The following is a 21,912-nucleotide window of genomic DNA, read 5'->3' on the forward strand; positions in this document are numbered from 1 at the left end:
GGACAGGTTGGGGTGGAGCTGGATGAGCTTTAAGTCTCCAGTCTGGGATTCTGGGATTCCCTGCAATCCAGGCAATCCCTTCTGCCACATCTGGCCAGGTAAATTGGATCTGCCCTAATGCTGTGTCAAATTAGGGGACAACAGTGGACAACAGAGATGGAAAATCTTTAAAAATTGAGGGATCCAAAGCAGTGGAGAAGTGCTGGGTCCCTGAGCTGGGTTCAATCTGGGCTGCCTGATGGGTGACAGGCTCTATAAATAGAGCCCAGGTACTTGCTGAGACGCTCTTTATTAACTGCACACTTCTATAAATAGTGCAAAAGCTCATCAGGAAATGAAGGAGCCATGTGCTGATCCCACAGCCCCACCGAGCTGCTCTGCCAGCTCCCCTGGAGAACCCTGAGCACTGCTGGGCAGAAAAGCCACCAAAACTCCAGGAAAAAAAAACAGCCAGCCCCAAACCACAACACTCTGCCACACTTTTTGGGGATTCCCTGCAGATCACACAGTCATGGAATGCAGAATCATCAGGAAACGAGTCTAAAATCCCTATTACTTAAAATTATTCCTCCAGCTTTCTTGAGCCAAGTGGTAATAAAAAATTACAGCTTTCCCTGAACTCTAAAGGTCAGCTTAAAAACGATTCTAAAAGGAGGATTTCCTATTCCAAAGGGTTTTCCCTCTTACAGGAAAAAAAAAACTACCACAGACCTTTGGGATTCCTTTCAAAGTGTGGGATAGTGACCATAAATTTCTTTTTTATTCACCAGCATTGAACTGGCACATTGGGCATCCAGAGGAACAACCCTAATAAAGAACAGTTTCATTCAGGAACTTGAAAGTGAGATGGGAAACTTGCTGCTCTTTCGAAATTAGCTCTTCTTCATCCTCATCATTTCAAACATCACTTGGAAAACTTCTCTTGGTGTAAATAAATCTGCTGCCAATCAAAAGCTCCAAAAAGAGCTGACATGTTTGCTGACACACAGGATTCCACAGGGTTTTAAAAACAACTTAATTGAACCCAACTTGCCCGAGAGTCTCTTGTTTGCTCACCATTAAGTGAGCAAACTCTAAAAAAAAAAAAAAAATTTAAAAAAAATCCTGACAAAGGATCAGCATTACCCCTGTTTCTTGACAAGCAATAGGATTATAGGAATAACCCCTGTTTATTGACAGGCAATAGGATTATAGGAATATAGGCACTAAGATTAAAGGAAATTATTTATCCCAAGCCACTGAGTGATGGCAAAGCTTAGTGTGGGCAGGGATGCTCTCAGTTCACCTCAAATGCAAACTGCTCAGTGCAAAGAGCAGATTGTGGACACACACATTCAGAGAGCTGGGGAATTCCAGCTTGGAAATTCCTTTCAGGCCTGGATTTCTCCTGACTCTCAGCTCCATTCCCAGGCTGACAAGCTGACTGCAGCTTCAGTTAGGGAGGAGTCTCCCAGGGTGAGAACACGGTGACAAACAGAGTGGAATTCATCACCAACATTAACCCCTGGTGTCTTTCCCGTGGGACACATCCTGAGGTGCTGTCCCAAGGATGTTTTTCCCAATCGTCCAATGAGCTCCTGTCCTGTCCTGGCTGCACTAACACACTTTAAATCCGGGCTGGCTGTACAATAAATTGGCCTTTTTTCCCCAGAAGAGCTCCGTGTGTGCTGCTGTAACCACAACAGATGAGAAGTTTTTCCCTTCTCTCTGCTCCCCTTTGCCACGAAATCACAATCTGAGCGTGTCAGACATGGGTGGGGGCAGCCCTGGGCTGTCGGGGGGTACTCACTGGTCTCTGCAGTCTCGTACTCGCTGTCCCTCAGCAGCTCGAAGATGTCCACCTCCACCCGAGCCTTGCCCGCCCGCTCGGGCGCGCGGTTGATGCGGTTCTTGGCCAGGGTGATGGAGAGCCTCTCCCCTCTGCTGCACTCCATGGGGTCATCCAGGATGGCAGCTGTTGGGGTGGGAAAAAGGTGTTGGTAATGGTTAGGTTTGGGATCTTGGCTCCCCTCCCCAATCCCTGCAGGAGATCTGTTTGTGCTCCTGTCACCACCAGTGCTGGCGCGTCCCCCCCCTTCCCACGCGTGGCCTTTCCTGCTGCTTCTCCCACTCCCCAGGTCCTGCCAGACAGGTGGGTGGTGAAATCTCTGCAGCAGCCTCTGTTTTACCTGCTGGAATGGCACAGCACAGCCACCCACACTGCCAGGCTCCCAGCACCCACTGACACACTCCCAGAGAGGCACATCCAGCTGTCCAACCCTAAAAAACCCCAGATCCAGGCACTCAACAAAGGCAGAACGTCCCCAGAAACCCCCTACGGTTCCTTTGTGGAAGCATTGGTAGGGTGCTCAGGAGCTGGAATATTTCAGGAAGCACGTGGGCAGCCGTGGATGGTGGGCAGGGACAAATATTTTTCAAACAGAACGCTCCTGGCTCTTGAACCCAGCTCCTGGGGCTGCCCACTCAGATGTGTGGCAGGCAGAGGGAGGTGGGGAGGGGCATTGTCTTTGTTTTCTGGAGGGAAGGCAAAAAGGATTCAGGAGTGGAGCATTCAGGCCAGAATTTCACGAGGAGCTGACACCCCAGTGGGTTTATCCTTGCTTACAGGAGGTGTCTCCCCAGAACTCAGCTTTTCCATTTGATCTGGGGAAGAGCAGAGCTGCTGCTTGCTGTGTGCATTTAAAAAGCACCAATTCCTATCTCCCCTCCCCAAAAAAATCCCTCCACAGGGAGCAGTGCCATTGAGGACTGCTCAGGTGCTGGGTCAGGTGTAGGGGAGCAGAGCAGGGATTAGAAATCTGCTGGTTCATGGCAGGGAAAGAGGGAACTCCCTGGAGCAGCCAGGGCGCCTTGCTGGAGCTTTGGAACCTGTCCTTGTGCTGCAGCACCTTTGGGTTTGGGGCTTTTTTTTTTTGGGGTAGAGAAAAGCATAAATGAGCTGGGAATTGAAATAAAGCCCATCAGGGAGATCTCCTGAGTCCTAAGAGCAAGGCACAAAGGACACACAGATTTGAGGGGCAGAGCTGGCTGGGAGCAGGTTGGAGCAGCACAGGGATGTTGAGCTGGAGGTGGGACTGAGGGACACAGAGGGACCTGGAAGGTCCTCATTGCTCCCATCACCCTCCAAAACTGCCCAGACCCCCCTGGCTGGGGCCCAGGCTCCTTTTCCTTTGGTTTTCCAGCCCCACAACTCCAAGCACAGCCTGATTTCAACACCAGAGCTCCAAGCACAGCCTGATTTCAACACCAGAGCTCCAAGCACAGCCTGATTTCAACACTCAGCTTCACCACTCCCAGGGCTCTTTTCCCAGCCTTGCCCTGCACATCCCAGTGGGATCTTTTCCCTCCTGGCACAACTGGGACATCTCCATGTCCCAGCCCTGCCCTAACTCCAGCTGTGGAAGCCCAAAGGTGATCCACACCAGCCTGATTTACTTCATAATATCCAAGAATTCCTTCTTTTCCTATCTTTTCCCAGTTTTAGAGTTAATTTCAGTTCATCTCATTATGCAACCAAAAGGGTTGTGCCTTCCTCCAAGGCCAGGAGCAAAGGTTTTAGGATATTAATATGGCCGAGTACTTCTATTAATTAGAACAAAGCCAGGAGAACAATTTGCCATCAACTCCACTTTTCCAGGAGAGAAGCAGAGGAGAAAGTTCTTGTGGAAACTTTTCCTGCAGCCCTGCTCCCAGGGAAGGGTAAATCCATGTGCTGAGCCTGATGAACATCACCAAATGCAGCTCAGGTGCTGACTCTGGGAAATTAAAGATCAGCAGTGGGGGAGTGGATGTCAGCATTCTCAGATTCATTAGTTTTTAATTTAAAGCTTCAAAAGCACTAAATAGGGGAATGTTTTCAAGTATTTTCCTAATTGGCAGCTTTCTAACAAAATCAACTTCCACTAATGTACAGTTAAATGATTTTTAAGTATAAAAATAGTCAAAAGCAAAGCAAAGCATTTAGAATAGTTTCCTCAAGCCAGCTAAGCAAAAAAGTTTGCACAGAGCTTTTTTTATCTCTGTTCAGGATGGGATTTTCTATTCTTATTTTTGAGAATCTTGAAAACTTCCCTGAAGGGGAAGAAGGGAGGAAACCCAAAATAACAACAGCAAACTCTTTTACCTACTCAGCTCTGACTGAATTTGAATTTTGGGAGCAAATACAAGAAGAAGGGGAAAGTGCAGGTTTTGGAAAGAAAGGAATTCAGATGGAGAGCCTGGATCCAGGCTGGAAGTGGCAGCAGCAGTTCCAGAACCCAGATCAAACTCCAGTAGAGTTTTCCTGTGGGATTTAGGAAACCAGCAAAGTGTGCTCATTCTGGGAGACTGGTTACTTTAACTAAATATTAAACCAGCCCCCAGGACTAGGGAGGTAATGAGGCTGAACTAATCTTTATTTATTAAAGCTGAAGGATGAAAAAGGTCATTTAATGTTTAAAAAAGGTTGGTTTTAAAGCTTCATGGCTCGGGACACTGTGCCAAAGCTCATCTAATAGAGGCATCATTAAGTATGAACGAAAATCTTTATAGAAATTCCCTTTCATCTCTTCCTGTCTATTAAACAGGGGAAGATGCATCAAGTAAATCTTTAATCCTGAAGACTTACAGCAAAGTCTTTGAACTTTGTTGCCCTCAAAAATCACTTCTATCTTCCCCATGGTGATAAATGTCTCTGGTCTAGACTGCTTCTCCATGAATAATGAGAGAAATATTGCAGAGGGAGCCAGGAGCACCTGGATGTGCAGTGCCTGCCTCAGGATTTCCCAGGCACTGAGTGAAACCAGGCAGGACTGAGCTTTTCTCAGGAAGAACATCTCTTCCCATGGGATGTTCCAATTCTGACAGAAAAACATCCCTTATATCGTAATAATTAGCTTTTTATTCCATTGACTCGGATTTTCCATGCAATTAACACAAAATCCACGCTCCAGGAACACCAAACCAGGTGAGTTTATACCTTTGGAGTAACTGGGTAATAATCAATCAAGGTTCAAGCAACAAGTGATTTGCACTGCCAATCTCCATCAGACAGATTTCAAAGGCAACACTCAAAGTTAATGATTTAACAGCAAGAAGCAGAAAAAATGAAGGTATAACTGGGAGCCAGAGAAATGCAAAGGGATGGGATGGCACCTTCTGAGAAAAACAGATTTTAGTGACTGTCCTGCAGGGATTTTTCAGCTCTCAGGGGTGTGGGATGAGGAGGAATTGGTGCTCTCTGCTGAGAGGAGCTGGGAAAGGAACAGGAATTGGTGCTCCCTGCTCAGCCAGGAGCTGCACAAGGAACAGGAATTGGTGCTCCCTGCTCAGCCAGGAGCTGGGCAAGGATGTCCCTGTGGCTTCCCCAAGGAAGGGGCCCTAACCCCACAAGGGCCATGTGGCCACAGCCCTGAGCCCAGCCAGCTGTGACAGCAGATGCTCAACCCCTTCTGCCTCTTCCCCCGCAGAAACTTCTCCAGGGAGGGGAAGGACATTCATTTCTCACCCCAACCAGCTCAGTCGTGCCTCTGTGTGCCGGGGGCCAGGCAGGGCTGGCACTGGTGTGCTCCCCGAGCTGCAGCCAGCTGTGTCCCAGAGCTGGGTGACACACAGCCAGCATCTGACTCAGTGCCCCCCCAGCTCAGCCAGCGCTGGAATTCAACCCTCAGCACCCTCAGCTGGCTGCCAGCAGGGTAAGGAAGCAGCAAGGCTCCATCCTCCATCCCCCGGGGCCCTGTGGCTCCTGGAGCACTGCCTGCCCCAGCCACGCTCCCAACATATGCACTCTGACAGGCTGATCCCACGGAGCCAGCTCCAACAGCACCCCCCAACTCGTGATTCATGCAAAATCTAAGGAAATCACATTTTTATAACAATAACAAGGAACAGATGCCACTGTGAGGATTGCACACAGCCACAACAAATTGTGTGCAGCTGACCTTTCCCTGTTCACAGCAGTTTTTTTTTTTTTAATTTACATTTTCTCCGATGCTTTTTATACCTTTGAAATGTAAAGTCATACTCAGAAACGCGATTTCCATCTCAAGGAATCTCTAGAAAATGTAGATTTAACACAGCACTGGCTTGGTAAACAGGATATTTCACTGTTCATAACCTGTCCCTCCAAGTGAAAAACACATAAAGGTACCTGTAATATTTCCCAAATGACAGGTTAAGATCACACCTACAACCTTTTCTGATTTATACTGTAAACACAGCCACAGAACCACTGAGGTTGGAAAACACCTCTGGGATTACTGAGTCCAACCTTGCCCAGTCTCCACCAGAGCACTGAGTGCCACCAGTCCAGCCCTTCCTTGGACACCTCCAGGGATGGGCACTCCAGACAGCCCCTGCCAATTTTTAACAATCATTTCCATGGGGAAATTCCAGGTGGTGTCCACCCTGAGCCTCCCCTGGCCAGCCTGGGGCTGTCCCCTCCTGTCAGGGAGTTGTGCAGAGCCAACAGATCCCCCCTGATCCCCCTTTTCTCCAGGCTGAGCCCCTTCCCAGCTCCCTCAGCCCCTCCTGATGCTCCATTCCCTTCCCTGGACACGCTCCAGCCTCTCCATGTCCCTCATCCCATGAGGAGCCCAGAACTGGACACAGAATTCCAGGTGGTTCCTCACCTCCCTGCTCCTGCTGGCCACACCATCCCCCACTCCTCAAATCCTCTATTTCCCCTTTATCAAATTAAGAATTATAATCCCAACCCAACCCAGAAATCCAGTACCTGCTGCTGGAGCTGACCAGTCCTTCCTCTCCAAACCAGGAAACCCAAAAGAATTCCAGGAGAACATTTCATTCTTCAAACACCCATGTCCTGCTGAGGAACATCAGGGATCACCCCAGACCTCCACATCTCCCTGTTGTCCTGAACTCCAAACCACCTCCAAAACCACGAGGCTGCAGGGTCAGGTGAATACAAATTTTTGCCCAAATTGCCTTTTTTTGTGCTTTTCTGCTCTGCTGAATAAGGTATCAACCCTCCAGGCTGTCAGTACAGTAAAGGAGAAGAAATTTGCACAGTTCCTCATTACAGGGCTGTCAAGTGGAGCTCCAGTGGAGAAACAGGTGGGATTGTATTTCCATTATAATCTCTGAAGTGCTGCTTAAAAATAAAATAAAAAGGCGTCAACACGCTATTACTCTGCGAGGAAAGAGCATCTCATCAAGGAAAAAAGAAGATCTGAAAACATAAAATCTCCTTCACAAAGAGGCTTGATAATGTTTGTCTGGTCGGGGTAGCAGAGGGCTATTTATTGCTCTTGGCCAGCACTGGAAATCTGCATTTAAATGGAGCTTCCCTCTCATTCCTGCTATCCTGAGAGAGCAAATTCAGGGGAGATGTGATAAAAACAGCTGAGGGCTTTAGTTCCTGCTGCTTGAAACACAATCTCTCTTTTATCTTCTTTAATAACTACTTTGTGTACATAAAATCAGAATTACACTCCCCGAGACCTGGAGTTTCCAGGAAAATTGAGAAGGAAGGTGGTGATCTGTCCATCATGCTGGGATGCAGAGCCTCAGTGGGACCATCCCTGGATCCCAGCAAACATCATCCCTCTGCAGCAGGCAGGTAAAAACCCTCCAGGCTCCTCATCTCACCTGATTTTGGGAATATAAATCCCACTCCAGGGCAGCAGCAAACACCCTGAGCACAAAGAGAAGAGCAAAAAGGCACAAAAAGTAAAGAAAAGCATCTAAAATGGGAAATTCCCATCCCGAGCTGGCTCAGGGGGGTCTGAATCCATCCTCTGGTACCAAAGCAGGGCAGGAACTGATTTTAAAGGGAAACTCCTGTGAGTTTTCACAGCCAGACTTGAGGCCCTGCAGCTGTGGAGAAAGCCCCAAATTGGAGATTTAAATCCTGGGATTGTGACCAGGTAAGTCCCACTCCATGCCCTGAAAAAACCTGCCAGGAGAATTCCCAAAAGCAAGGAGAAGGAGGAATGAGGGATTGAACCTTGCCAAGGTGTAAGGTCAGGGAATGGGATTCTGGCTCTGAAAGGAAGGGACAGGCAAGAATGAACACCAGGGACTCTCCTGCATGTCCACAAACCCCCAAAACAGAAAATTCCAGGCACCAGGAGCTTGTTTCTGCATAGGTCAAAGTGGTGTGGTGGGATGGTTTTTTTTTTTGTTTTCCCTGAAACTCTGCTCCCAGCAGCAGCTCCCCACAGCACTGCCCTCTAATCCAGATTTTCAGCACCTCTGCAAAGCCCCATCTGTCAAACTGGACCAGAGTTCGCCAAAAATCCAAGCTCCTGCACGGCCACCCACATCCCCTAAATGCCTAAATTTTATTTTCTTAGGAATCCAGCCTAAAAACACTGACCAGAGTTGGGAAGATCATTTTTTTTCTGCCTGTCTTTTGCTTCCATAATGTCAAGCAGAGTTTCCAAAGGAGGTTTTTTCTGCCCATTTTCGTGCTCTCAGGCGACTGGCAGCAGCTGTGGTTTTGTAGGAAGAGAGCACTGGGAAGCCCTGGTGGGGCCAATAAACGTGGCAAGACCAAGAAATAAGCAACAACTTAATTAAGTCAGTGGAGAGTATAAATATAAGAAAAATAACCACACAAACCCCAAGTGCCACTGCCAGGCAAGCAAAAAGAATGAGGAAGGAAGAAACAATGGGTAAAGTTCTGAGTTAAACAAAAATAAAACCAACCAAAAAAAGCCAACAAACAAATGGCAAAGTCCAGTAGGATTTATAATGATTATTTATTTATAATGATGGATTTGAGAGATGGCAATGAATAATGGAGCTGTGGGATTTGGGGCTGGAGAGCAGGCAGGAAAGGACCCAGACCCCACAAAATACCCTCAATAAATGTGTTTTGTACCCACAACCCCACAAAACCCCCAGAGGTGGCTGAGTTTCTGTGGCTATTCCAGCACACACAAAGATCTGCAGCACTTGGGGATTTTCTGACTGACAGGGATTTAAGGAGAGAAACATTCCCTGGCACTTTGCCTTGCAGGGGAAACCATTTCCTGACCCTCCTTCTGATCACAGCTTGGAAAAGATCTCTGAGATCATCAACCATGGTCACTAAACCCTGTCCTCAAGTGCCACATCCACACATTTTTGGGACACTTTCAGGGATGGTGACTCCACCACCATCCTGGACAGCCTAGGCCTGTGCTTGACAACCTTTCCACGGAGAAACTTTTCCCAATATCTAATCCAGACCTCCCCTGGCACAACTTGAGGCCATTTCCTCTGATCCTGGTGAGGATGAGACAGCAGGTTACAGGATTTAAGGAATTGGGGGTCCCTCTAAACTGAATTTCCATGAAGGGGGGTTTCAATGACCATTTTCCTCTGCATCCTTCTGGATATCTCAGCATTTAAAATGCATTTGCTCTTCTTCCAGCACCTCCTGTGTCAGGGAGGTCACAGCTTTGGCTGATCCCTCCCAGGCTGGCAAACCCCAGGGGATGCACAGCTCACCCAAAGGATGCAGGAGGGAATTCCAGTCCTGGCTTCTCCCATCCAGTGATTAATCCACACACACAGAGACAGAAAACAGCCTCAGATGTACCCCCAATATCAAAGGAAGGAGGGGGAAAATATTGTATAGGGATCTGGGGGTTTGTTTGCACTAATATGGGGAGTTTAGAGATATTTTGCACCACTTCTATTCCTGTTACAGAGCACTGGCCACTGCTGCTGTGACAAATCCCTAAAAGATGGACCCAAGGACAAGGAGCAACCATGCTGGATGTAGATATGGCAATTCCTATAAAGATATGAGCCAGACAAATGATAGGTGGAATGATTTTCATTCCCTCATGATGGATGAAGGATGAAGAGATAAAACAGCTCCTCAAGGTTTTTCAGGAACACGTGGCAAACAAAGAGATTTAATGAGCCAGGAGGCTTCAGGAAGCCTTGTTTAGAGACTCAGCCTTTCTGCCACCAAAACCTGACAATTCTGCCTCGATCCTCAGGCATTTGGGGGCATCACAACGTCAGCACTACAAACAGATCTTTTGGGAGAGGGGAATCCCTGGGAGCAGGAATGTGTGTAAAGAGAAATGGGTCAATGCCACGTGGCTGAGTGTGGATGGAAGAGCCAAACTATGTTTGGGAGCCTTTGGGTTGGAAAGGACCTCAGAGATCATCAAATTCCACCTCCTTGCCATGGGCAGGGACATCTTCCATGGGCAGGGACACCTTCCCCTAAACCTGTCTGCTCCAACACAAAAGCTGAAAAGATGAATAAAGTTGGGAAAAGGTGACATTGAAAACCTCACCTCTCTTGAAGAGGATGCAGATGTCTTAAACCACATCAAAGAGTTTGATCCAGGTATAAAAGGACACTTGAGCCTTCCCCTGATGTGCCTCAGGATTGTTTTCATCCCTGTGCTTTGCTGATAGCACAAACACCTTTTGCTGCAGAGTCACACTGGAATGAGATGCTAAAGAGCTGCCACACCAGATGTGGAAGCCCTTCAGATCCAATACTGATCAATCTGCACAGCCTCTATTTATTTATTTTTTGCCGCTCAGCCTTCAGCTGATTTAATGGGTTGCTTTAATGTCTTCCTGCCTTCCCTGGTTAGTATGCTCTGCCCACTGCAATCCTTCTCCCCCTGATGGCTTCTTCCCTGGCTTCTGGATGGGAAAAAGAAACAGCAATTTGCTTTTCCCTGGACTCTGACATGGTTTTCCCTGACTTCCTATCCATCTTAGCAGCACGCTGCTAATTCATCTTATCCCAGGACACTTTTTCTGGTCGTTTGGACCAAAAAAAAAGAGGCAGTTCCACTTTGTTTTTTTAGATGGATTTTTGAGAGAAGGGATCTGCAGAGCCCTGAGTGAGTGAAGTGATGCACAGCAGCATTCTCGCTCAGAGCAATTTGTCTCAGCATCCTCTGGAGACCACCCCTAAGCAGTGGGGGTGTCAAACATTGCCTGGAGAATCCCTGGCACAACAGAAAAAAAAACCCCAAATCAACCACGAAATCCTTAAAAAGTTACTCAAACTTTTCCCAGAGAATCTCTGAGGTTTCTAGTGCAAGGCTCTTCAGTGTGGGGAGAACAACTTTTGGGCAATCAGCTTTTGTTTTCTGCTTGGGAGCTCATTACAAATTCTCCTGCATCTGGAAAAGTTTTAAAGGCACCACACAGAAACTGGAGAGACCAAGGAAGGAAAAGAGGGAAAGCAAAGCTACAGAAAAGGCTCAGCTGCAGAGAGTAAATTAAAGCAGACACAAAAACTCTTAGTGAACAAAGCTGAACAAACCCAAAGGAAAAGCTGTTCCGGGCTCCTGGGATGTCAAGGATGATGGAAGAGCTGCTGGGATCGGGGAGGAATCAGCACCAGCACTGGGTGAGGATTGAGACATTCCAGACCCAGCCAGGCTTGTAAAGCAGAGGGAGTGGAGTGAATTACATCCCCTGCAGTCTGCTCTGAAGCCTCTTTGAGGGGATACTGAATTAGTGACATTAATGCAGCAAGGAACTGGATCAGGTTCCCAGTGATAAGCTTAATTAAACAACAGAGTTATCCATAGGCCGGGGTTTATGTTATAAATAAGCAACATTTATACTGATTAATTGAAGTCATGGTTCAGATCATTAAATCCTCCTCCTTCCAACCATCTTAATGAGGATACCTGCAAGAGCTGAAGCCAGCACTGATGTTTGACACTTGCAAACCTAAGCACACACTTAGGGGGACAGGGGGCCTTGCCAAGGCTCCTTCCCACTGTCTGATATTCCAGTGGGTGGCCCTGGAATTTCTGCTGGGGGTTTCTGGCTTTCTGCTGGGGGCTCAATCACGTGAGGAGTCAGGGCTGGCAGCCTCAGGCAGCACCACATTCCCAGTGCTTCTCCAAGTCTGTAAAAGACTTCTTAACACAGCAATGAAAACATCTTGGAGACAGCCAGCTGTGTCAGCTGCCCTCACAAATCCAATTCTTTTTCATTATCCCAGCCAGAAAGAGCCTGTCTGGAGAAACAGGGCTGCTTTATCATCCTCCCCTGCCTCTTCCCACGTGAGAGATGTCCCGGGCCACGTCTGGGACAGCAAACTGTGACCCCAGCATCAACTCCCCAACCTCCCCTGCCTGTCACCCACTCCTGGCCACCCCTCTCAGCTCATTCCATGCTCATGATCACACCCTGCAGAGTTAAAGGGGAAAACCCTTCTGAGAGGCTTCACTCCATGGGTTTGGAGGTTTAAAGATGATAAAATTCCCACTCCAACGCCTCTCTGAGCTGGGATCAATTAAGGATCATGTCTAACACTTATTCTAATTGGAATTATGAAAGCAGAGCAGACCCTTTGTCCCTTCCTTTTCAGCTTTCTGCTCCTTCCTCCCACAGCCTGAGAGGTTTTATACAGCTCTAATATTTCAGAGAGTGGCCTTGGTGCTCTGAAGTGAAAAGCCAGCTTGGGAGACCATGCCTTGCTCCAGCTCATCCATCACATCTGCTCCCGAACCCAGTGGTTATTAAAAATTAGAGCTGGTCAAATTATTGTTATATTTTGACACATGGAGAATATTATTATCATCCTTCCCTGCTACCCCCAATCCCTCCTCATGAATCATTCATGAGTCTCTCCTGATTCCTGCAGAAGAGCTGAGCTCCTGCTTTGTGCAAGACAGATTTCCTGCCCAAGGAGCAGAGCCACGGTGCAGGGAGGCTCTGGAGGGAGCCCAGACGAGGCCCAGGTCTCTAACGAGCCCAGCAAATGGTCCCAGCAAATTCTGCAAGGCTGATTACCAACCCCCCTTCATCTCCTCCAGCCTTTTCCCCTTTTTCTTAACACAATCCTATCAGATTGGGAATTGACTAATGGTGACAATAATAAAATAAACTTCATTTTGGATCACTTGCAGGATTGGGGCCATTTCCTCCATCTCTTCACCATCACAGAAAGTGTCTTTTAAATGGATAACAATGATTGTGAGGGGCCAGTTATTACCTTGAAACCTCGCATTTTGATATATCCAAAGCTGTTCTCTTATATAAATAACAGTTATTACTGTAAAGTGATTTTCCCCTTTCTCTACTTCCAAAGAGTTCCTGCAGGAGATGGTGGAGAAAATGGATTCCATTAATGCCACACTTAGGCCCTGTTGCTTTCATACTTTAACTCCCATCATTAATCTCCTTGTGTGTCTTTAAACAAATGTCATTCATTCATTCATTCATTCCCCAGCTCTCTGGCAGCAATTCTTCCCCTTCCTTTCCCCCCAGTCCCCTTTTCCAGTTAAACAGCAGCTCTTCCTCCCCTGACTCATCAGTGTTGTGCTCCTGCCACTCAGGGAAGAGCATTTTGCTCAGGCATTTTCCTGCTAATTACGAGGAGAAACAGGAGAGCCCAAGATCAGGGGAGACAAGGAGCTGAAAATCCTCGAGGAGAATTCCAAACTAACCCCGGAGTGAGAGTCCCCTCGACTTGGGCAGGTTCTCAGCACAGGGAAAAAAATATTGCCTGTGGCACTCAGCAGCCTCTGAGCATCCTAGAAATGTAACTGCTCTACAAAAGGTGCCACTTCGGTGTGATTTGATGATAAACAAGGCTGTTTTTCTCATGACAGGCATGGCACAGCTGCAACTCACGGCTGTTTGCTCAGGACTCTGAAACAGCTCCATTTCTCACAGCCAGAGATGTGCTGTCACCTCCTTTCCGTGGGGAGAAGAGGCAGAAAACGCAGCCCAATCCTGCAGGGGAATTTAGACACCAATCCTGCCCCTGAGGGGGTGAAATCCCACTTTTTTTCAAGGATTTAGTTCCTCTCCTCGATGGAGCAGCAGCAGCATTTGAGTCCTGCCCACAGTGCCAAGGCCACAGTGTCCCCCAGCCAGGGCAGGACATGCTGACCTTCCAGCTAAGGCAGCCCCCCTCCCATTTTCCAGGCTAATTAAGCTAATTAAGGCTAATTATGCATTAGCCATAAAGCAGGTGGGGACGGGACCACAGTTCCAGGGACCAGGGCTGCATTTTGGGGACACAGCACCACGATGTCTGCTCCCCTCCACATCTGCTCAGGGGATCTGTCCCACACACATCCTCAAAAAGAGGAGGGTCCCACCCCAAAAAAACCTCATTTTCACGAGGTTTAACAGCAAAGCCAAGCCAGGATTGTGAGCTGGAGATAAATAACCTTCACTTCAGAGTCACTGATTTCCTCCTGCCACCTCTGGGAGCAGAAATAACAAAAATTAAAACTGGGAGTGACCTCATGTAACTCCTGGACATCTGGACTTGCTGCTCTGTCCTACTCCCCCGGGAGCTCTGCCATTCCCTCTGCCCTTGCTCAGCCACAGCCTCTCCTTCATTATCATCTGTCAAGTCCAATTAACAATACAGTGACATCAGGGGACACAATTCCTGAAGTCTCCTGCCAGAGCCACTTGACAGGAGCCTGCACCCTTGAGAAGATGGGGTAAAGTCCCCATAAAATTGTCATTTCTGCCCTCATGATCCTCCCCTGGCAGCCCAGAGTGTCACTTGGACTCTCCCACCTTTTGGAAATGCCCATCCCTGCTCCCAAAACCCAAATTATCCCCCCTTTCCCAAGCATTTTGCTGGATAAAAGGATTTCGGGCCAACAGTTTGGTGGTTTGCAGGTGCCTCCTCTGAGCTGTTTTCCTCCCCTCCAAACCCAACGTGCCTTTCACAAAAAGTGCTTGGCTGTGTTTTCCTGATTAACCACTCAATGAGGAGTCTGCACAGAGCAAAATCAACAGGAAATGAGGCCAACATCCCTCCTGCTTGAAACAAGAGAAAGCACAGGGAAAAAAATCCAAAATATTCCCCTGAAGAGTGGCAAAAGCTGAAGGGGAAGAGGCAAAGTGATTTTCCTAGGAAATACCAACCACCTCTACATATCCTTAATATCATGAAGCTCCTTAATGATCAGGAATATTCATTAATAAAAGCCTGAGGGTTATGTAGGAATAATTTCAAAACCAACTGGTTCTGATCCTGTCCCTGCTGCAAGAGATCACTTTTTGCCACTTCTTCAAGTGGATAACTTTGCTGCAAGGTTGTGGGTTTTCTTTTTTTTGTTGTTGTTGCTTCTGTTTGTTTGCTGGGGGAAAAAAAAAAGGTCATCTAAAGAAAAAAAAAAGAGACAAGATGGGATAATTTTTTGGCAGAGAAGCCCTGGCAATATCTTCTAGGTCAAAAGTAGTGTTTCTGCAAAAATTTAAATTTCTTGAGCCCAGCAAACAGATTTTCAAGGCACAGATAGGGTTTCCATTACATTGGAAGTCTCTGAATGATTTTTTCTGCAGAGCATCATGAGCCAAGTTATGAGATGCTACCAAAGTCCAAAAATAAAGGGTATTAATCACTTGGCCACGATTTTATGCCTCCTATAACCACATCTGATACATGTTTGTATGTATAAATAAAACATGAAAAGACAACCTTTGTTTAAAATTAAATAAGTTAAAGAGTTCAGCACTACCAAGAGCAACAAAATTCTATTTCTTTGTTTAGGGGAGCTCAGCATTTCCTTCCTGGGGCAGGAACTTGTGATTCCCATACTCCAGGAACTCCCACAGCCCTTCCTTTCCCAAAACCTCCAAATCAGCCCACAGCACTTATTAAAACCCCACCACACACCCAAACTGAGAAGCTTGGCAGTGCCCACGGCTCGACATTGGGAGCTTCAATTAAATCAATTAGCATCCCCATACACGGCTAATATTGGAGACGTAGGAGAGGCTTTATTATCCAAATAGAAAATCAGTTTGTGTGTCCAGATGGTCACTGGAGGCGCTGGAATTGCCTCTCTCTCGCTGTGTTTGGATGGCACCAGCCCTGTTTTGTCAGCTTGGAGAGGAGCCTGTGCCATCTGGGCGAGAGGAGCTTCATTGTCTGCCTGGCAGGCACGGGGTAAACACAGCTCCCCCACCCACCCCACTGCCTCCTTATATTTATATATTAAGACATCTATTATCAGAGATATTAAATGGTGAGGCTGGGAGATGAGTTTGGGCTGAGGGGAGACGCTCCGGGGAGGTGGAAGCCTGGGGATTGTTGAATAATTAATCCGATTTGAAACCTTATTGAAATTACATCAAGGGTAGGTAAGAGTGGCAAAAGAGAACAGTCACGTCGGGGCTGTTGTCACACGGATTCTTTTTCCTTACAAAAACAAGTGACATTTTAGGATGCACAGTTTCACATATAACACAGAAATAAAACTGAATATAGAGAAACGACACCCCTGAAGTTGTTGGAAAAGAAAATAAAAAGAAAATAAAAGAGGGAAGGGAAGGGAAGGAAGGGAAGGGAAGGGAAGGGAAGGGAAGGGAAGGGAAGGAAGGGAAGGGAAGGGAAGGAAGGGAAGGGAAGGGAAGGGAAGGGAAGGGAAGGGAAGGGAAGGGAAGGGAAGGGAAGGGAAGGGAAGGGAAGGGAAGGGAAGGGAAGGGAAGGGAAGGGAAGGGAAGGGAAGGAAGGGAAGGGAAGGGAGAAAGGAAATGAAAGGAAAAGAAAGGAAATGAAAGGAAATAAGGGAAAGAGAGGGAAAGAAAGGAAAGGAAAGGAAAGGAAAGGAAAGGAAAGGAAAGGAAAGGAAAGGAAAGGAAAGGAAAGGAAAGGAAAGGAAAGGAAAGGAAAGGAAAGGAAAGGAAAGGAAAGGAAAGGAAAGGAAAGGAAAGGAAAGGAAAGGAAAGGAAAGGAAAGGAAAGGAAAGGAAAGGAAAGGAAAGGAAAGGAAAGGAAAGGAAAGGAAAGGAAAGGAAAGGAAAGGAAAGGAAAGGAAAGGAAATAAGGGAAAGAGAGGGAAAGAGAGGGAAAGAGAGGGAAAGAAAGGAAAAGAAAGGAAAAGAAACATTGATAATACTTCACAGGTGCTCTGTTTTTCACAACCTGACAACTCGCTGTGCCCTGCTGCCCTCCCTGGCTGCTCTGGGATACTCAGGGCCAAGGAACGGAGCCAAAGCTTTAGCCCTGAGCCCTCCCAGTGCCTGCTGCTCCACCAGCACCTCTGATCTGCTCTTCAGGAGAAAATCCGAAAATTCCGGTGATTTCTAAAGGCAGCAGCCAGCCTGCACGGGGAGCCTGTGAGGCAGCCAAATTACCTGAGCTACAAAAGATGCTTCAAACCCACCCCAGCCACGGAGAGAGCTGGGGACGGGCTCAGCAACAACTTCAGCATCAGCAGCTCCTCTCCAACTCTGTAATGACAGCACGGCAGCGCTCACAGCCCGTTAGGTCTCTAACTACTGCTAAAATCCTCCCATTAGTCTCCCGATGTCACCTCCCTGTCGGGAAAAGCGAGGGATAATCCTTCTGTTCTCGCACTCTTTATCTAGTCCAGCCGCAGAGATTTCCCCTCATTATGCACCGGCACTCGTGGGTTACACAACCCGAAGTGACAGCTCCAAAATGTTTGCCTGGGCATGAATGAAAAATATAATGAAAGGGGATTATTACTGGGGAAAAAAACGAAAACAACAACAAAAAAAAACCCCAGAAAAACAAAACAAGAAACAAAACAAAAAACCAAAAAAAAAACCCAAAAAAACCCCACAAGCAAAAAACAAACAAGCAAAAAAAAAACAAACATAAAGATAAATCCACCTTTTTAGATACGGAGCCCCGGTGTAGTTGTGCTAAAAGTGAAGCAAGTTACAGAAGCGATTCTGGAAAAATGGATGTATCATTCTGTGCTGCCACAACATCGCCTCAATTAAGTTTTCTTGCTGAGGTAACAGATGGAAAAGTCTGCCTGAGAGGGGAAGTGCAGGGCTCTCCTGACTGGAGGTACAGAAAGCAATTTCTTGTTCTTTTTTTCCTCTTGCATTCAGTGTTTCTGACGAGGTCAACAGGCAGGGAGCTGAGCCAGCCGGGGCTGGGGTTCACATTTCACACATGACAGGGGAAACATCAAACAGAAAAGCTCTGGGAGCAGTAACTGAGAAATTACATATATGTGCTTTTTCTCACCTCCAGCCCCGCTCCTTTATTTTATTGAAAACTGTCACATTAACGTGGTTTTCAAGGAAATGCATAAAGCTCTCCTGCATTTCCCAGCGCTGTGCTCTGATGGGTTGCAGTGATAAAATGAATTTTCCAGCCGCTGGATGGGGTGGGGATGCCCGAGGGCACACAGGGATTGTGATCTCCTTTGGGAACAGGGATTTTGGATTTTCCCAGTGTCCCGTGGGTGGGTCAGGAACCCAGGGAGGAGAATTTTTAGCAGATGGGCAAAGGCAGGGTATGAAGCATCAACCCCAAACCAGGTGCAGCCAGTGGCAGCAGGAGAGGAAACTGCACCAAGGGAGGCTCAGGTTGGACATCAGGAGGAATTTGTACACGGAAAAAGTTGTTAAACGTTGGAAGGAGCTGCCCAGGGAGCAGTTTGGAATCCCCAAGGGATGACTGGATGTCACAAGGTGGGGATGGGGTCACAGGTTGTACTTGGAAATCTGGGAGGGCTTTTCCAACCTCCATGATTCTGGAATTTTGGGATTCATTCCAAATCCTTCCTTGCTTTTCCTTCCTCATGCAGCAGCAGCTGCCTGAGCTGTTCCTCCAGGAGCTGAGAGCTGCAGCTTTCCCCTCTCACACAGACCCCACAGAGCTCCCTCATGTCCCTGTCACCTTCCAGCCACTTCAGAGACACCCCTGAAACCCCTCCACAGCTCCCTCCCATCCCCACTCCTTGTGTTTCACATTAAATAAATCAGCAGCAACGCCAACTTGAATGCCAGCCTTTAAAGTTTCTGTTCTCGTTCACTCTTAGGATTTCCCTTTCCAAAAAAAAAAACCACCTTATTTAACCTGACATTCCTAATTCCTCCACCCCGGAGGCACAGCCAGGGATTTGCAGAGTCCTGGCACGGATCTGCTGGGTCTGCAGGGAAAGCCAAAAACCCCCTCTGCTCTACCCGGAGAGGCTGAAGGATGCGGGATTTCACCTCTCCTCCATTCCCTGACCCCTCTCCAGCAGCTCAAGTCCCCATGCCATGCCAGAGGCAGGGATATCACTTGGTTAAGAGCCTGTCAGCTTAACCCAGGCCTAGAGAAGCCTCTGGAAGGCTTTGGGGGAGGTTAATCCTCCCTGCAGTTAATCCAGCAGCCACACACAGCCCTTGGGGAGCTGCTGGGAGCTTCCTTGGTGCTTCTGCTGATCAAAATCCTACAGCCAGGGCTGGGCGTGTGTCCAGCTGCTCCAGATGTGATGGAAACCTGAACACAACCAGCCTGCAAGCTCCTTCAGAGGCTTCCCCTGGCTTTGTTTGGTTTTCCTTTCTCCTGCCTCATTTTGATGCCTGCTGCTGTTTCTGTGACCCCACAGCTGAAGGCAGGACCCCTCCTCCATTAGCAGGGACGGAAATGGTTTCCCCTCTGAGCAGCAGCAACGCCAGCAATTTCATTTCCTGAGTGTCTTTTAGTCTTGAATATATATTGCTTACTTAAAGAGACCAAGAAAAGAAAATTAAAAAAAAAAAAATTAAAAAAATAACATGTCCTGCATAGCTTTGGCTTCAGCTCTCCATCAGGGACAGGTGAAAGTTTGTGAGGGACAAAAACAGGACAAAGGGCTGGAGTTTAGTTATAAAAGGACAAAAATCTTCCCAATTTATCATGAAAGATAAGATGACTGGGCTGGTGGAAGGTCTCCCTGCCCATGGAAGGGGGGAATGGGGTGAGCTTTAAGGTCTTTTCCAACTCAGTTTTTTAAGGTCTTTTCCAACCCAAACCATTCTGGGATTTTGTGACTGGTGCAGAAATCTCAGTCCCAGGCAGGAGCTGGCAGCCAGCAGAGCCCTGCTTGCAACAGGTGAGTCGATAAGGTTAATTTAAAAAATATGAAAACACACGGGCAGCAGGGAAAAAAAGAGAGAACACTGCTTTTCTTCTGCCTGTGTTATCTCACCAAAGAGATCCAGATAACAGCAAACACGAGAAGCACAAATATAGATTTGTTATTACCATTATTTGCTGCAGGGCCAAGGGAAGGCTGTGGAAATGCACCTCCTCTCATACACAACCAAGCAGAGCTTCCTTCTCTATTGATTTCTGGAGCAGGACTCCCATTGACAAATGTAATTAGGCTAACAGTGATGAAAGGAAAATACTTTCCCTTATAGGTGTAATTATGGACACTGCTTTGCACTTGACCCAGGCCAGATCTCTCTGAATCACAACCAGGCACTGCACAGCACTGATCCTGGGACTCCTGAATGCCACTTCCAAAAGGAACAGCCCAAAAAGGAAATATTTCCCATTTAAAATAACTCCATTGCAATGGCTTGTTCAGTGGGAGCTCAACCTGCACCACAGAGCTGGGTTAAATGAGAATATATTAATTAAAAGAAAGGTTTTGGAGGGAATGAAGTCCCTCTGAGGTGCTGGAAGAGCCCTGGGAACAGCTCAGGAAGTGTGGGCAGGCTGCCTGTCTCCCTGACTGACAGGAATTTTGGGCAGCTCACTATGGAGCAGCAGGACAGGCTGGATGTTCCCTTGGCTGCAGGTGCCAGCTCTCCTCTCCCTCAGCCTGGGCAAGCCCCCAGCACAAACCAGAGTGACCCCGGGGTGCTGCCAGGGCAGGGAACAGAGATCAGCACACCCAGAGCTGCTTCTCCCTGACTGCATTGCACATTTTTAATTTCCTCTGTGCTGCTCCTCCAGAGCTGGCACAAACCCTCCCTGTGTGCCCTCCCTGCTCCCTGCCCTGCTCTGGGGCACTGAGGGCAGGATGGAGAGAGATTCCAGCTCTGCCACTGAATTCCTGCCCCTCCACCTCACCCAGAACGATCCCAGCATCACCCCCTGGGCACTTTGGAGATGTCACTGCTCATCCCTGCCTGTCCTCCTTCCCTCCTCACCTGCTGCCCTTGGGAACAGCTCCAGCAGCACCCAGGGGCTGCCAGGAACTGAGATGAGCAGGGGGAGAAGGAAGGGCAGCAAGGGGGATGTGGGACACATATTGAGAAAGTAAGAAAATTACAGCCTGAAAAATATTCCAGGCTGGAGCTTCTCAGCTCTGTTCCCAGCCCATGAGCTGGGCCAGCTCAAGGCCAGGGAGAATTTCTCCCAGGGTGATAATTTGGTCAAAATAAAAAGGAATTAATAACAAAATCAAACCCCTGTTGTGGTGTGTGCCCAGGCCCTGGCAATGGGGTGTCTTCTCTCTGAACCAATCACCTTTTCTCTACTCTTGCTATAAACCCAAGTGTGTTTCTGAATAAACTTGGCTCTTTCTTCCTGTCGTGACAGACGACCATGGAGCTGTGCATCTTATTTCTGCCTCACTTAAAGGGTTAAAATCCCTTTCCACGGCTGCAGGGGGATGCTCATGGGGTGGAGTCTCACAGGATCCTGTAGGAAATAGGGATTAAACCCATCAGTCAGCACTGAGGGAATAACAGCTCCTGAGATCCCATGGAAAACATGGATTAAACCCATCAGCTTGCACTAAGGGTACAAGAATTCATAGGATCCTGTGGAAAACAGGGATTAAACCCATCAGTTTACACTAAGTACACAAGAACTCAAAGGATCCAGTGGGAAACATGGATTAAAGGCATTGATCAGCACTGAAGGAATAAGAACTCTCAAGATCCCATGGAAAACATGGATTAAACTCATCAGTTTGCACTAAGGGTACAAGAATTTACAGGATTCTGTGGAAAATAAGGATTAAACCCATCAGACTGCATTGACAGCATAAGAACTCACAGGATGCCATGGAAAATATGGATTAAACCCATTGATCAGCTCTAAGGACATAAAACTCACAGCAACCTGTAGAAAACATGGATTAAACACATCAGTCAGCACTAAAGGTAAAGAACTCACAGGATCCCATAGAAAATATGGATTAAAGCCATTGATCAGCTCTAAGGATGGCACAGGAGCTGCTGTTCCCACACACTCCTGGCCTGCCCTGCACCCTGCAGGAAGCACAGGACTCTGGAAAGGAGGGGAATTTCCCTTGGGGAC

The 21,912-nt window shown here is 47.6% G+C and overlaps 1 protein-coding gene across 1 annotated transcript in view; it reads right to left on the reverse strand.

Annotated features, from left to right (window-relative positions):
* Positions 1–21,912, reverse strand: part of GRIK4 (glutamate ionotropic receptor kainate type subunit 4) — a 179,454-nt gene that overhangs the window by 67,879 nt on the left and 89,663 nt on the right. Inside the window, exon 3 of the mRNA XM_014890454.2 lies at positions 1,790–1,954. Within this exon, the coding sequence (XP_014745940.1) occupies positions 1,790–1,954 (165 nt within the window). The remainder of the gene's footprint in view (positions 1–1,789; positions 1,955–21,912) is intronic.

Source organism: Sturnus vulgaris, chromosome 23, assembly GCF_052056855.1.
Source record: "Sturnus vulgaris isolate bStuVul1 chromosome 23, bStuVul1.hap1, whole genome shotgun sequence".
Taxonomy (NCBI): Eukaryota; Metazoa; Chordata; class Aves; order Passeriformes; family Sturnidae; genus Sturnus; species Sturnus vulgaris.